Below are 15,121 nucleotides of genomic sequence, written 5' to 3'. Positions count from 1 at the left end.
TTGGGAGGTGTCCATTAGGGCCCCCTGCGCTTTGCTCTGGCTCCGTGGGGGCTTCCTCTTGGGTGTAGGATGCTGCTGGCTGCATGCTCGCTGCAGAGAAGGAAAGGGAGGTGAGGAGGGCAAGGGTGCCTTCTGGCAAGTTGGGATGGGACTCAGCAGCAGGAGGCACAGGGCCAGTTCCAGTGTGGTTTCCTATCTCCTTGGCAACTGGGGCTGCTGCAGCTTAAGGGGAGTATTTCCCGACAGGGCTTTCCTCTCTGCACTCAGCATGGCTGGGGATTTGAGATCCTAAGGGCAGGCAGGAGGGATCCCCATGCCAGTAGGGCAGGGGCACTGCCTGCCCCTGTTTCAGCAAAGAGCCAGGAAGAGCCTGGCAGGACCTAGTGGAGGCTGCGGGCACCGCCCACTCGGCCACTGCTCCCGCCCTCTCAAGCCTCTTCCCGGGCTCCAGAGGACTGGCCTGGTGGTGGTGCGGCTTTCATAGAGGGCTGGGGAAGCCGGACAGGCTTCAGAATGGGCCGAGGAGAGATTTCCCAGAAAAAAAGCTCCGCTAGAGGCGCAGCAAGGCAGAAGCAGAGCAGTCAGGCCTCGCTCCAGGCAAGGCTTGGGGCAAACTGGTCGAGGATCAGCGGCGGGACCATCAGCTACCCTGGCCGACACGCGAAGCCAAACCACTCACCATGGACGCTCCCGGGAGGCTCCCGTGCCCGCCCGCAACGATAGAGACAGTTCAGCCCGGGTGGCAAGGCGAGCGGCGGGCGGCAGACGGAGGGCGGCAGGGCCAGCGTCCCCCCCACAGGGAAGGTTGGGCTCCGGGACATAGTTGCTGTCGGCTCGGCGAGGCTCCGGTCCTGCAATGGTCTAGCCATGGCGCTCGGGGGGATCTGCCGGGCAAAGAGCGGTCAAGGCACAGAGCGACGAACCGCCCGCCTGTCCGGGGAGAACGCGGCACAAGATCGGCGACCCAGCCAAGGGGCGGAGCAGAACGGCCGCGCCAAGCCCTGTGTTTGTAAACAAACCAAGCGGCGGTTCGGCACCTGGCTTGTCTCGGCTGCGGGGTTGTCCTGGGCACGGGGTCTCTCCCCACTCCAACAGCAGTAAACGCCCTGATCCCAACCCCGCTGCGGCCACGTGTGCTCCGCCCGGACCGAGTCCCGCCGCCCCGCCGCGGCGTCCTCCCACACTTACTGCAGCTGCATGAACCGTCCGGGGCGGCTCGGGGGTCGCGGAGCTCCAACTGGCACGGGCGGCGCAAGCGGCGGCACGAGCGAGGCAGGGTAAGCGGACGCGGCAGCGACGGGACGATCCTCGCTGCGAGCCAGGCAGCCGCGCGGAGCAGAGCTGCCAGCCCGCAGACCCCGCCCGTCGTGACGTCACCGACCCCGCCCCCAGGAAAGTTCGGCCTTGTGCAAGAGCCGGGGATCCCCCCGCGGGAGGGGCGAGGTGCCCCTTCCCGGCCGCCTCTCCGGCTCAGCGCTCGTCTCCGACCGGGCGGGCGGGGCACCCACCAGCCCGCTATTCTGGCCAGCCCCGCTGCTGCGGCCTTGAAGGCAAGAGCGCAGGGAGAGCGGGACCCGGGGGCCGGGCTCGCGAGGGTGCTCCGTAGCAGGGGCTCCGCATCGACCTGAGGTCGTGCTCCCAGTCTTTGGGGCAGTCGCCTACCTAGGGCCGATTGGCCCCTCCAGCCCCGTTTCTTACGTGAAAGGGCAGACAAAGGCGACTGGCCTCTGTGACCCTGAGCCGAGCACAGGTTCCTGCAGAACCCTCAAGACGGGAAGCGCCGGGAGGCCGTCCGTAAGCAAGGGGGCCAGGCCGGCCTCCCAGCCCGGGACCGCTTTTGAGAGCCCGCCGCCTTTGGTTTCCCTGTGAAGATGGGCAGAGGGGCGACCAGGCCTCCTCCGCTGGGGGACGAGCAGAGGTTGTTTAAGCCGGGCACCCCTTGGGAAAGGCGCTGGGGTTTAGTGGGCCTTTGTGGGGATGCCCTACAGCGAGAGAGCCTCTTTGCCCCAACTGGGCGCGGGGCCGGTTCTGGTCACGCTGCTAAGCCCTCGACTAGGCCGAAACAGGAGGCTCTTCTCCAGGCAAGGACCGGGGCCCGCCCGCGCCTTTCGCCAGCACAGGGCAGTGCGCTGGGAAGGCGGTGAAGGGGCAGCGCTTCCGCCTGTCGGCTGCCGCCAAACCCGCCGGACCGTTTCCCTGGCCCGGGCTGAGCCTTAAGAGGCGTTGGGCACGGAGCACAGCTCCGGAGAGGACAGCCCTCGACTCGGCGCGGCCGAAGCGTTTGTTTATTCCGAGCTGCCGAGGGAGCGCCCAGGGGAGCGCAGCGAAAGGTCGCGCGGCATCCAGGAACAAGCGGGCCCTGCGCCGGAGCAGGGCTGCAGTCCCTCGCTCGCCTGGCCCCTCCTCCGAACTCCTGCTCGCGTGACCTCCGGTGCAGGGATCCCGCCGCCTGGCTGGCTGAGCCCCAGCACCGCCGAGCCAACGAGCGCCGCGTCGCCGGGACAGGAGCCGGGCAGCAGCCAATGGCGACGCGAGGCGGCGGGTTTGTGGGAGCGCTTTTGCTGCTGTCTCTGTTGCGGTCTCTCTCCTCCTACCCCCCCCCACGCTGACATCACTGTTTATTCCTTCTTGGCCGGGGGTGGGTGGGGGGAGGGTTCGGCTGGCACATGCGCCGGGCTGGTCAGGACTAACGCCTCGTTTCGGCGGCTGCGGCGCAAGTGAATTTGCCTAGTGACAGCCTCCCTCCCTGCGCACGCCGCTTCGCGATGAGGTCATCCCCGGGGACTGGGGGATGGTCCGGGAGAGGCACCGCCAAGGCTACCCGGACAGCCCGCCATGCCTTCTCGTCCGCCTCCAGCTGGCGGGGCGGAGGCGATCCGCGCGAACGTGTTGGCCGCGCTCTCCGCCTAAGGCGGGCGTAATTGGCCCTTTGAACCCCGTCCGCGCAAAGAATGCGGGGCGGTTCGTTTTTGACTGTCCGAGCGCTGCGGCGAGGCCGGGAATCTCCCGGGGCCTTGAAGGCGGACACCTGGCAGTTGGAGCACCGCTCCGAACGTGCCATGATCTAACCTCGGAGCCCGCGGGGAGAGGCATTAGGGGATGTCAGGGGAGTGTCGCGGAGCAAGTGCGGAGGCGGCTGTCTCGAGAGGGATTCCCTGCGCTGGGTCACGCGACCCCGCCGGTTCCGCTTGGTCGCCTTGTGCTCCTCCGCGGCGCCGGGAGTTTCCATTGGCAGTCGAGGATGGTGCGCAACCATTCAGCGGCCGGCAGGTGCCTGTTTCCACAGAAAAGCGCCTGCCGACGGCCCAGAACCCAGGCAACACGCGGCTGACGGGTGCGATCACGCCCCCCCCCAGCCGACGAGGCCAGGGCGGGGCTGGCTGGATCCGGTTGCGGTGCCCGAGGAGCGCTGGCAGCCGGCGGTCTAAGGGCCGCACCTTCGCGGGCCGGAGACAGTTCGAGCTACTCGCCTCGCTGCACGGTGGGCTTGGGGAGAAGGTGGGGTCCGGTGGGTGGCAGGCCCTCCAACTCAGCGGCAATTACAGCCGCGGGCCTCGGAGCGGCGCTCCCCGATTCTGATGCCTGCTGGCCGGCTAGAGCGAGAGCATCAGGGACCAGACGGTGTTCCTGAGAACTCTAGGGCTGCGGAATCCCGGCTCAGCGGCCCGAGAGCATCTCTAGGGCCCCGACATTCCGTTTGCAGTTCGCCAGCCCAACCCTTTTCAAGAGGGAGCCGCGCCCCCCGCCCCTCTTTTGCCTTCGCCGCCGGTGCAGCAACAGCAGAAGCGCGGCGGCGTTTGGTTCCCGCCCCTCCAACCCTCTTCCACTCCACCGCTGCAGCCAATCCGGGCTGACCATCCCAGCAGGAAAAGCAACTGCCATGGAAACAGCATCCGCAGCTGTTCCTCCAAGCAGCAGCAACTGGCCCAGAAGGCCGGCGGGCGGGCGGGGGCAGGTCTGAGCCCCCTGTCCCAGCCAGGAAGAGGAGAGCTGGATGCTATGGGGCTGGGGCCCGGGGCACAGCTGCAACAGCCTCTGCCGGCTGAAGAGCTTCCTCTGGTTGTGGTCTTCCAAAAGTTACATCCGGAGGGGATCAGAGGGAATGGCAGTTCCTTGGGTGCTCTGCAGCCGCCCATCCCCTTGAACCATCCAGGCTGCTGCTTGGGATGGCGGTTGGGATTGGCTCCACCTTTGGTGTGAACTGCGGGGAGGAAGGGGCTGCCTGGAATGCAGCCAACTGTGGTCCCTCTTTAAAAGCACCTGGGTAAGGCTTGATGGAGTCATGGTTGTATGAGCGCCCAGCCTCAGGAGATGGCAAAAAGGCCACCCAGTGTGAAAATAGCCAGCCCAAAAGAGCAGGAATTAGGGACACAAACCCAGATGGGGGAAGCCAGCAAGCCTAAGGCTGCTGGGAGGAGAGAGGTGACTGGAGCGTCAAGGATAGTCACAGCCTTGTTCTGAAGAAATGTGATGAAGTAGTTGTGTATGTAAAGAAGCCCTATGTGCCTATGAACTGTGGAGGGTCCTCAGTGCTCTCTGAGCTTGCCAGATGTTTCATTAGACAACTAAGGAATATCCATATTACCTAGTTAGTAAGCTCAGAGAGCACTGAGTACCCCACAGTTCAACCCTGAGCTACAAATATTGCCTTCCATTAGCATTTGTGAAATGTTTTACAATTACAATGATTAAGAAGCAATAGTGGCAGGCTTGTGGGCCACCTACTGAGAACGGATGTGGAGAGGACTTTTCTAAATTAGCCATCCAACGGACAGTGGAAATGGGAGATCACAGGTTTCTCAGTATCTGCTTGTTCAGGTTAGAGACTGTGCAGTGTGTTCAATTTGCACCGTTGACGAGCCCACCTGCAGGTTGCTTGTCAATGGTCCTGCATTGTCTTGGAAGTGTGATGGGATCACTAGACTCCATTCTAGTGAGGGTGGCATGGAATAAATGCTTACCAAATTTGCAGCTGATATGTAGCTAAAGTCATCTGGAATATTATGTGCCATTGCTGCATCTCCAAAAGGAAATAGTGGAGTTAGAGACAGTTCAGAGGATGATCCCGATGTCAGAGTGTGTTCCCCAAGAGGAAAGGGTGCAACAAAAAGGTGCATTTTAGTTTAGCAAGGAGAACAATGGTGGGGGCTACAAAACTATGCATGATGTAGGTAAAGTAAACAAGGATAAGTTATTTTCACCCTCCCAAAATATTAGACTTAAGAGGTTACCAAATGAATTAGAATCCTGGAAGAATCAGGAGAGAGAAAAATGATCTATAAAATGCAAGATATAATTAAACTTTGGAACTCCGCACTGGCCATTAACCTTGATGGCCGACCGCGGCCGGCAGGTGATGGCACTTTAGACCGGCAGCTCCAGCGGGACGGGAACCTTCTGGGTAGGCCCTTCCTCGGAGGTACGGGCGCCGTTTCACCCGGCCGTCTGCCCGGGGCGGCCGTCTACGGCGACGCCGAGACCTCCGACCGAGGGGTGGCGCTCGAGGGACGGCGCGGCACGCAGCAAGAACAGCCTTCTCCGGAAGGAAGCGGAAGCGGGTCCGCGGCAGTCGGGGGGGCGCGTGCAGGGCGCCCGGGCGCTTCGGGTCCGGCGCGGAGGATGGTAGGCGGGGGCGGCGCCGGGGGGGCGCGCGCGGGGGGGGAGGCGGGGGGAGAGAGGCAGCCGTTCTCCCGCTGCTCTCCTTCCGCGCAGTCCGCCTCTCTGGAGCTGCGGTCGCGGGAGGAGAAGGACGCCGAGCTGGACAAGCGCATCGAGGCGCTGCGGCGCAAGAACCAGGCGCTCATCCGGCGCTACCAGGTGGGCGCGGGGGCTCCGGGCGGGGGGCTCCGGGCGGGGGGCTCGGCGGGCCGGCTCAGCGCTTCTCCCTTGGCCCGCGCAGGAGATCGAGGAGGACCGGCGCAAGGCCGAGAGGGAGGGCGTCGCCGTGACCGGAGCGCGGAAGTCCCGCTCGGCGGAGGCGGCCGGGCAGCCCGAGAGGCGCCGAGTGGAGCCGGAGGCCTCCAAGCTCGCGGGGCGGGTCCCGCCGGCGCACGAGGTGAGGCCGGGCGGAGGGAAGGCCGGGCTGGCTGGGAGGGGAGCCGCCTCCGGGCGAACCTCACGCGCCCCGCTTCTCTCGCCAGGACCGGCGGGCGCTCGGGAGGAAGGCTGCCGCCGCCAAGGGGGGCCGGGGAGAGCCGCAGCCCGGAGCCCGCCCCATGCGAGCCGAGGCTGGCTGGCCAGGGCCGGGCGCGGACGGAGAGGGCGGCGGGCCGCGGGGGCGAGGCGAGCGAGGCCGGCGGCCGCGGGGCCGAGCGGACATGGCCGGAGGCGACCGGCGCTCCCAGGTAAGGCGGAGGGGGCCCGGCGGCCCGCGGGGGGGGGTATCCGGCGGCCGGCACTTGCAGGGCTCTTTCCCCCCCCCCCGCAGGAGTGGGAGGAGCGGCGGCGGCGGAACATCGAACAGATGAACGAGGAGATGGAGAAGATCGCCGAGTACGAGCGCGGGCAGCGGGTGAGTGGGGCGCCGGGGGTGGGGGAGCGAGGGTGGCGGGCGGCCCCGGCCTCGGCTCAGGCTCCGCTGCTCTCCCTTGGGTAGGACGGGCTGCAAGAGAAGAACCCGGTCCGAAACTTCCTGGACGACCCGCGGCGCAGCGGCGCCTTCTCCGAGGCCGGCCGGCGGGAGGGTAGCCGCCGCCACGTCCGGAACTGGGGGGGCGCCGACTTTGATAAGGTCAAGACGGGCCTGGAGCCAGACAAAGAGCCGTCCTCGCTGGTGCGTTTGAGAAGGGGTGTATGTATGTATGTGGGGCAGTCGTTGGGGTCGCTAATCCTCCATGCTGGGCTAGTGCAAGACAGTTCTCTGCACCTCCAGCTGGGACGTTTTCCGGCTGGACACCCGCCCCCCCTGCAACCCTTTTGTGTGTGTGTGTGTGCGCGTGTAGGAGGGCCCTGGCCTCATCTGGTCTCTTCTGGCAGGGCCGGGGCAGTGGCTGGCGCAGGGGTCCTAAGACGATCTTGGATATGACGCTTTCCATGACTGGCCGCGAACGGGCAGAGTACACTCGTTGGAAGCAGGAACGGGAGCAGATTGACCGGGATCGCTTGGCCCGGCACCGCCAGCCCACTGGGGAGTGGCGCCGAGAATGGGACGCTGAGAAGACAGATCCCGGGTAGGTGCCCTGACTTTCTTTGGGAAGAGGACCAGGAGGGGGTTGCTGGAGCAGCTCAACTGCAGGAGTGGGAGTGTCTCCCTTACCTCTGGCTTCTCCTCTCTGCAGGCTGAAAGAAGGCAGCGAGCCTCGAGGCTCATTGGTTGACAAGGAGGGTAAGGAGGGAATACGAGTTGTGGGTGCTTCCTCTTCTCTGGGGACAGACCGTGGGCATTTGACAAGCATCACCTCCCTTTGGGCCCCACTTGAGAGCCTCTGCCTTCTCTGATTTCCTTGCTGTTGTAGAGCACTCCAAGCACCCTCCCAAACTGCCCACTTTTGGGGAGTTCATGGTTGGGCAGCCTGGGGACCGGCACCTGAAGATTCGATGCCATGGGCGCCCCCGAGGAAGTCCTCCCAAGTCCTACAGGTGAACATGGGTGGAAGGGTGGGAACTGCAGCGGAGGAGGGCCTTTCTGCTCATCCTGCCCTGGCGCGGCTCTCTCCCGGCTCAGTGTTGGCTTGTCTCTGTAGCATGCACGACAACCGGTGGGAAAAGGAGGAAGCAGACCGGACGCTGCCTGCATCTGCGGGGGACGATAAGGTGAAGGCTGCCTCTGTGCTGCAGGTGGGAAGGGCTTCATGTGGGCAGTGTTTCTTACTGCTCCCCAAATCAGTCTGGGAGACCCAGGTGGGCCTCTTCCCTAGCCAACTGTGGTCCACGATTAAGTCAAAAGTGGTTCTTAGATCTCCCCTGTGATCCTTTTCTCTCCCACTCTGTGATCCCCCAGACAGAGCCACAAATAGTAGCAGTGACAGAAGAGGATGAGGAAGAGGATGAGTGGGAGGACGTCAGCGAGGAAGAGGAAGAAGAAGAAGAAGCTGAAGCTAACAGCAGCCAGGATTCCTTGGAGGAAGATGGGCCGCCTCTGTCTTGTTCCCCCCTGCCTCCGAGGAAACCCAGACAACAGCCCACCCTTCGGTCTGCTTCCCTTCGAGAGGCTGCAACCACAGAGGGGGCGCCCATGACCCCCTTGGGGCCAGCAGAGGGATACGAGCCTGTGTCTGACTGGGGGGAAGAGATGGAGATGTGCTCTCCCAGGGCCAGCCACAGCAGCCAAAGCCCCTTGGCTGCGGCCAGGGAGGAACTGCCTGTTGACATTGCTGGTAAAGGACAGAGTCGTCCTGAAGGTGGAGGGCTCCTCAGGCAACCCTGGAGATGTGGGGCAGGAGGGGGGTGTATTTTACTATGGGATGCTGCTCAGTGCTGTTCTTCTCTTTCTGCAGGAGTGGGTCCCCTAGTACCACTGGCAGCGCAGGGATCCCTTCCTATGGACCCCTCAGCAGGAGGGGCAGCTTCTGCTGCACCCAGAGTCCTGGAGGCAGAGATAAAGATGGATGCAGAAATGCCGGAGCCCAAAGAGATGGCTTGCCAAGCGAGGTGGAAGAAGGGGGTGAGTAGACTCTGGCATTGTGTGCTCCTTTAGGGACTGGTTCTGGCCTGCCTCCTCTCCCCTCTGAGCTCACTGGAGCTGGAGATCATGCACTTTTAGTCTTCCAACATTCCTGTTACTCCCTATGCCCAGGGAAGGAGCTCCAGTGCGCCCCACCCCCACCCCCAGTAGTTTGCTGCCTGCTGCTTTTGATCCAGGCTTTTGTTTCAGAGTTTTGGTGGAATTATTTTAAGTAATAATTAAGGAAGGAATGAATACCTGCCACAGTTCCTTCCCTACAGAGTCCACTGTAGCTGGAAGATCCTCTGAGTAAAGGCTTCAAACCCACCTCCAGTTTGGGAAGCTGCAGCAGGGCTGCCTTAAGGACCTGGCCAAGGGGGTCCTCTGCATCCTTTAAGCCTTGGAGAAGTGTGTGCCTGCCTCATTTCTATAGCTTCCTTAAAAGTGCTTCTCTCTGTAGGTTTCCTTGGGCTCCTCCTTTTACACTGCAGGCATCTGCGACCCCTTGGTTACTTGGGGAGAGTGTGTGTGTGTGTGAGAGAGAGAGAGGGGAGAGAGAGAGAGGGAGTGTTTAGCCCTGTGCAGACTTTGAAGGGAGGCAACCATTGGCAGCATCACGGGTGGTCCCCATTGAACTCCACCAAAGGGTGCAAAAGACAAAAAGGATCAGCTGTTGCTTTGACGGCTGCAGGTTGAGGGACTCTCTTCTCATGAGTGGTTGCAAAAGGGCAGTTGTCAGTCTGGCAGAAAAGCTTGATTTTCCTTTCCTAAGGAAATGGCAGTTGGACCTTGATCTGGGGAAGGAAGAAGTGGAGATGAATGGCAGCCCCTCCTGCCCCACCCCCCTACAAAAACCTTTGCTTCACTGGAGGGACTGTATGCTCCATTAGGCTAACATTTCAAGGAAAGCACTACTGCCATTGTCAATGGATAAGTTGCTTAATTTAATAGCAGAGTCATCAGGCATACATTGCATTAATGTGTTTGTGATATTTAAAATTATTGATGTGCTGATGACTAGAAATCAAAATAAGAGTTATACTTGGGATTTTAGCTTAAGGTTTAAAATATACATGCAGCATTTTATTATTTTGGGGGGGCATTTTTGCTGCTCTTCAGCCTGAAAGTCCATCAGAACAATGAATAGTTCATAACAATTCTTGCCCATCTAAGAAGTTGGAAAGAAGAAGAAGAAAATGAGTAAATGAACAATTTCAGTTCAAAAGCACAGAGCCTTTCCAAAAGCGTTAGGCTGAGTTCGAAGACCCTGCTTAACCAACTTGGCTTGAAACTTAACAGCCCATTTGCAGAATATGCTCAGTTTGCTTCATTTTAAGTTTTGTGACTTGGCATGTTGTCCCAATACAGTTAGCTTGGTTAGTTTGTGGCTCTGGGTAGTGCACAAGTATCAAAGGTTAGTTAATTTGGTCATCAGCCGAAGAGTGTTGCTTGGTCTCAGAGAATCTCAGGATCCCCTTTTAACAGGCCTTTCCCTGTGGCCAGCCACCTTCCAGTTGCTGTTTCGTGCTTGGTGACTTTTTCTCTCCTGCCCACCAGGAGCACTTGGAGATTGAGGCACCAGAGGCTGCACCCTGATGGTTCTTTTCCAAGGCTGGTTGGAATGCAACTGGCAGCCTGCCGAGAACTTGAGCCAGACCTTCAGAGCTGTGGGTACAGTTGTGCCATGCACATGCGTTCTGCATGTGTGTGCCACTCTTGAACACTCTCCAGAGTTTGGGCTGCCGTTCCCCCCCCCATCACCCTTTAGTGCTCTTAACACACAAATCATGGACAAGTGGGGCCTGCAGCTCTGCTCCCAAGCCTTCTGCAATCTTCCTTGGATGGGAAAAGTAGTGTCATCTCTCCAGCCCAGTCCTTTGTGTAGGAGTGACCTGGGCCCTGGGAGAGTGTGAGGCCCTTCCTATCATGGACTTCTCCATTATTATGTATGAAGTAAATAATTTCTTGACAATAAAGCTTGCGTGTGTCTTGTCTTCCTGCTTGCCACATGGTCCTCTCAGAAGTACAAGTGGGGAGAGAAGAGAGACCTTGTGGACATATCTCGGGAACGGAATGGCTGTGGGCGCAGAGGATCTTTGCTGGAGTGGAAATGATAAAAGCTTGAATCATTTCTTGGAAGGGAGGAAGTCCGGCCTGTACTGGTGAAACCAGCTGCCCTCCGCCAAGGCTTGCCACCGTGCAAACCAACAATAGGGAGCCAAGGAGAGGCTTCCGGATAGTCTCAATTGCAGAGGAATTTTCTCTCCCTGGTTGTTTTGGTCCTGCAATAGGCATCCAGAAGTACATGGTGGTGCCTAAAGCTTGACTAGTTACTTTTATAGCTAAAACTAAGAAAGCTGGATTAAAATAATAGAGAAACGACATGAGCATAAGTAGCCTCAAAGCGTCGAGGTTTTTTTTTTTTATTTAAAAAGTTTTATTAGAGAAAAAACACAATTTTCCCACAACCCTCCCATCCAACTCCCCCTCCCCCTCCCCGACTTCCCAGAGCAGAACACAAGGTATTTCAGTTAACTTTTAACAATAAACTAAATTGCTTAACTATCCACTAAACTAACACCCTCTAAAAAAAAATTCTTAACCCCCCCCATAGATAAAATCCTGCTTCTTGGATATAATACTTCTAAAATCACTCATGTAGCGCTTATACAATTAAAGATTCATTCATAAGCTATTTGATATTTTTTAATCTGATATTTATTTTGAATATAATCAATCCATCTTCTCCAGTCCTGTATATATCTTTCTTGTGTATGATCCTTCAAGTATGCTGAAATTTTAGCCATTTCAGCTAAGTTAGTTACTTTCAGTATCCAAGCATCAATAGTAGGCAAAAAGTCCTTCCAATGTTGTGCTATCAACAATCTTGCTGCTGTTATTAAGTTCAGGATCAGTTTAGTCTCTGCAACTGTACAGTCCGTAGTTATACCCAGTAGAAACAAGTGCGGAGTAAATTTCAATCTTTTTTTTTAAATATTCTGCATCACCCACCAAATCTTTATCCAGAATGCTTTGATTTTTTTACAAGTCCACCATATATGATAATAAGTTGCATCATCACAATCACATCTCCAACATTTAGCTTGCACATTAGGATACATACATGATAGCTTTTTGGGATCTAAGTGCCATCTATAAAACATTTTACAAAAGTTTTCTCTTAAATTTTGTGCTTGTGTAAATTTTACATTTCTAATCCAAATCTTTTCCCAAGTCTCCATCATCACTGGCTCTTGAAAATTTTGTGCCCATTTAATCATGCAATCTTTAACCAGTTCCATCTCAGAATCTATTTCCAATAAGGCATTATACAACCTTTTGATATGCATTTGTTTTTGATCTCTAATTTGTTTTACCAAATTTTCCTCATTTTGCACAAAGCCAATTTTTTGATCTTCCTTCCATCTAGCTTGAAGCTGACCATACTGAAACCATGTGTAAATTATATCTTCTTCTCTCAATGTTATCTAAAGATTTCAAATATAATACACCCCTTTCCATAACAAGAAGCTCTTTATAAGTAATCACCTCCTGTTTTTGTTCTATACTTATATTTTCTATTGCATGTCTAGGATTTGCCCATACAGGTATCTTATAATTTAACTTGTATTGATATTTTTTCCAAACCCTCAACAAAGCATTTCTAAGTATATGGGCCTTAAATACTTTATCCACTTTTTTATCATATAACAAATAGGCATGCCATCCATATAGTAATTCATAACCTTCCAGATTCAACATTCTCCCCTCAGTTAAATTAAACCAATCACTAATTTGTGATAAGACCGCTGCTTCATAATATAATCTTAAATTAGGCATTTTAAGACCCCCCCCTTTCATGTGTATCTTGTATACTTTTCATCTTTATTCTGGGTTTTTTCCCAGCCCAAATAAAAATATTAACACCTTTCTGCCATTCTCTCAAATTTTCATCTTTCTTAAGCACTGGTATCATTTGGAACAAGAATAAAAATCTGGGTAACACATTCATTTTAATTGCTGCAATTCTTCCCAATAAAGACAGCTGTAATTTTTTCCAATTCTCCATATCCTTCTGTACCTTGTGCCAGAGATCTTCATAGTTATTTTTGTATAATTTTGTATTTGAAGCTGCTATATACACTGCTAAATATTTAACCTTTTTAACTATTTCAAACCCCGTTATTCTTCCTAGTTCATCTCTTTCAAGTACAGACATGTTTTTGGTTATCATCTTTGTCTTATATGAATTGACTTTAAATCCTGATACTTTCCCATATTGATCAATTAAATCCAATATATATGGAATCGACTCTATGGGTTGAGATAAAGTAACAACCAAGTCATCTGCAAATGCTCTTAATCTATAATCTTGATGTCTGATTACAATACCCTTCAATTTTTCTGAGTCACGTATCTTATTGAGTAGCACTTCCAAAGTCAAGATAAATAACAATGGGGACAGAGGACACCCCTGCCTTGTTCTTTTCTCGATTCTAAAAACCTCTGTTAAACCTCCATTAACTATTATTTGTGCTGTTTGCTGCTGGTATATCGCTCTAATTGATTGTGTAAAATACTCCCCAAAATGCATTTTCTCTATTATTTTGAACAAAAATTGCCAGTTCAAACGATTGAATGCCTTCTTTGCATCCAAAAATATAAACGCTGCAGGGACTTGGTTATTTTTTTCCAAATATTCCAGTAAATTTACAATTTGTCTAACATTATATTTCATTTGTCTCCCTTTTATGAACCCTGATTGATCATTATGAATTATTTGTTGCATAACTGGCATTAATCTATTAGCTAATATCTTAGCAAAAATCTTATAGTCGGTATTCAAAAGTGAAATTGGCCTAAAATTCTCAGGTTTAATACAGTTTTGATCCTCCTTTGGAATTAGTGAGACAAAAGCTGTTTTCCAAGAGGGTGGTACTCCTTCCCCTACCTGTATTTTATTAAATAGAATTTTAAGTGGTTCTAACATTTCAGATTGTAAATGTTTGTAATAAACAGCTATTAATCCGTCTATTCCCGGAGCCTTACCTATTTTTAATTGTTTAATTACCCCAGCAATTTCCTCAGAAGTTATTGGCTGGTTCAATCTTTCTCTCTGTTCCAGCGTTAATTCAGGAATATCTATCTTTAAATATCTATCAATATCAACATCTTGAATTGAGTCTTTAGCATATAACTTTGTATAGAAAGTCAAAAAAGCCTTTTAAATTAAATTTTGTTGATAAATCTCCATACCTCTAAATTCTATCTTTTCTATAGTACGTGATTTTTGCTTTTTCCTCATCGTGTAAGCCAGCCATCTCCCAGGTTTATTGGCATTACAGAATGTATTGTGTCTAGCATATTGTATACTGGTTGCTACTTGCCCAGCCATTAACATATTAAATTGCTCTCTTAAAATGTTTATCATATCTTTTGCCTTTTTATCTCCTGTATTAGTTATAAGCAATTGTTCTTTCTTTTTTATTTTCTCCTCTATCTCTTTCCGTCTGCTTTGTTTTTTTAATCTATATTTATTGTTCAGAAAAATTAATGTTCCCCTCATATAAGCCTTACTTGCATCCCATACCATTTCCATAGAGGTACCTTTATTCATATTGTTAACAAAAAAATTCTTTCATTTGTTTTTTAAGTTCATTCAAATTATCTTCATATCTAAATAAATTTTCATTTAACCTCCAACACCTCCTTTCCCCTCTTTCCTGTTCTAATCCCACCCAAACCGGGCTATGATCAGTTAACGTTCTTGGACATATCTTTGTCTTCTTCACCCTAGAAAAAAGATCATTTGTAGTTAATATAAAGTCAATCCTAGAAAAGGATTGATGTCTATCTGAAAAAAAAGTAAAATCACTTTCCAATATGTTCCTTTCTCGCCAAATGTCTCTCAGCTCCATATCCTCCAAAATATCAAAAAAAGATTTAGGCAGCTTAGCACGCATAGATATCTTGGATAAACTTTTCTTATCTTTCTGGGTATTTATTACCCCATTCCAATCACCCATTAAAAGTAGAGATCTGTAATCCCATTGTAGTATTTTAGTATGTAAAAATTTAAAAAAATTATCTTGCTGTTGGTTAGGTGCATATATTCCAATTACAAGCAACTTCCCGTTCTGTGTTGTTAATTCAGTTGCAATATATCTACCTTGAGCATCAGCCTCAATTAAATTGGCCGATAGGCCTCTTTTAACATATATAACTAGGCCATTTTTCTTCTCTGGTGCTGATGCCACAAAATGTGTACCTAATTTCGAATTTATCAAGTACTTTTAATCTGAAAATTTAATATGCGTTTCTTGCAAACAAATAACATCATTCTGAAATTGCTTCAAGTAGTGAAATATTTTCTTTCTTTTTTGTGGAGAATTTAAGCCGTTAACGTTCCAAGATAAAAATTTATTTGCCATCTCTAGGCCCTCCATGCTTTGAGAGCATCAGCTGAACCTCCTCCGCCATTTTGGTCTTCGGCCTAGCTCCTCACACTGCTTGTGTTTT

At 53.0% G+C, this 15,121-nt stretch overlaps 1 protein-coding gene across 3 annotated transcripts; it reads left to right on the top strand.

The window, feature by feature from the left end:
* Nucleotides 1–4,156: 4,156 nt before the first annotated feature.
* CCDC9 (coiled-coil domain containing 9) lies at nt 4,157–10,578 on the top strand. Of its 3 annotated transcripts, none has more exons than XM_070949575.1 (13): nt 4,159–5,622; nt 5,713–5,817; nt 5,900–6,055; nt 6,141–6,344; nt 6,428–6,511; nt 6,596–6,772; nt 6,976–7,169; nt 7,278–7,324; nt 7,455–7,578; nt 7,683–7,776; nt 7,940–8,315; nt 8,436–8,602; nt 10,160–10,578. In XM_070949575.1, exons 1-13 carry the CDS (start codon nt 5,272–5,274, stop codon nt 10,196–10,198), a joined length of 2,118 nt encoding a protein of 705 aa, XP_070805676.1. In that variant the 5' UTR covers nt 4,159–5,271; the 3' UTR covers nt 10,199–10,578. The 3 variants fall into 3 exon arrangements, with proteins under 3 accessions (XP_070805675.1, XP_070805676.1, XP_070805677.1); XM_070949576.1 differs by having other exon boundaries at nt 4,161–5,622; nt 7,683–7,752; XM_070949574.1 differs by having other exon boundaries at nt 4,157–5,817.
* The last annotated feature ends 4,543 nt before the right edge of the window (nt 10,579–15,121 follow it).

Source organism: Pituophis catenifer, unplaced genomic scaffold, assembly GCF_029215685.1.
Source record: "Pituophis catenifer annectens isolate HBS135680 unplaced genomic scaffold, rPitCat1.0.hap2 SCAF_9, whole genome shotgun sequence".
Classification (NCBI taxonomy): Eukaryota; Metazoa; Chordata; class Lepidosauria; order Squamata; family Colubridae; genus Pituophis; species Pituophis catenifer.
This window is presented reverse-complemented; position numbering and strand designations above follow the sequence as displayed.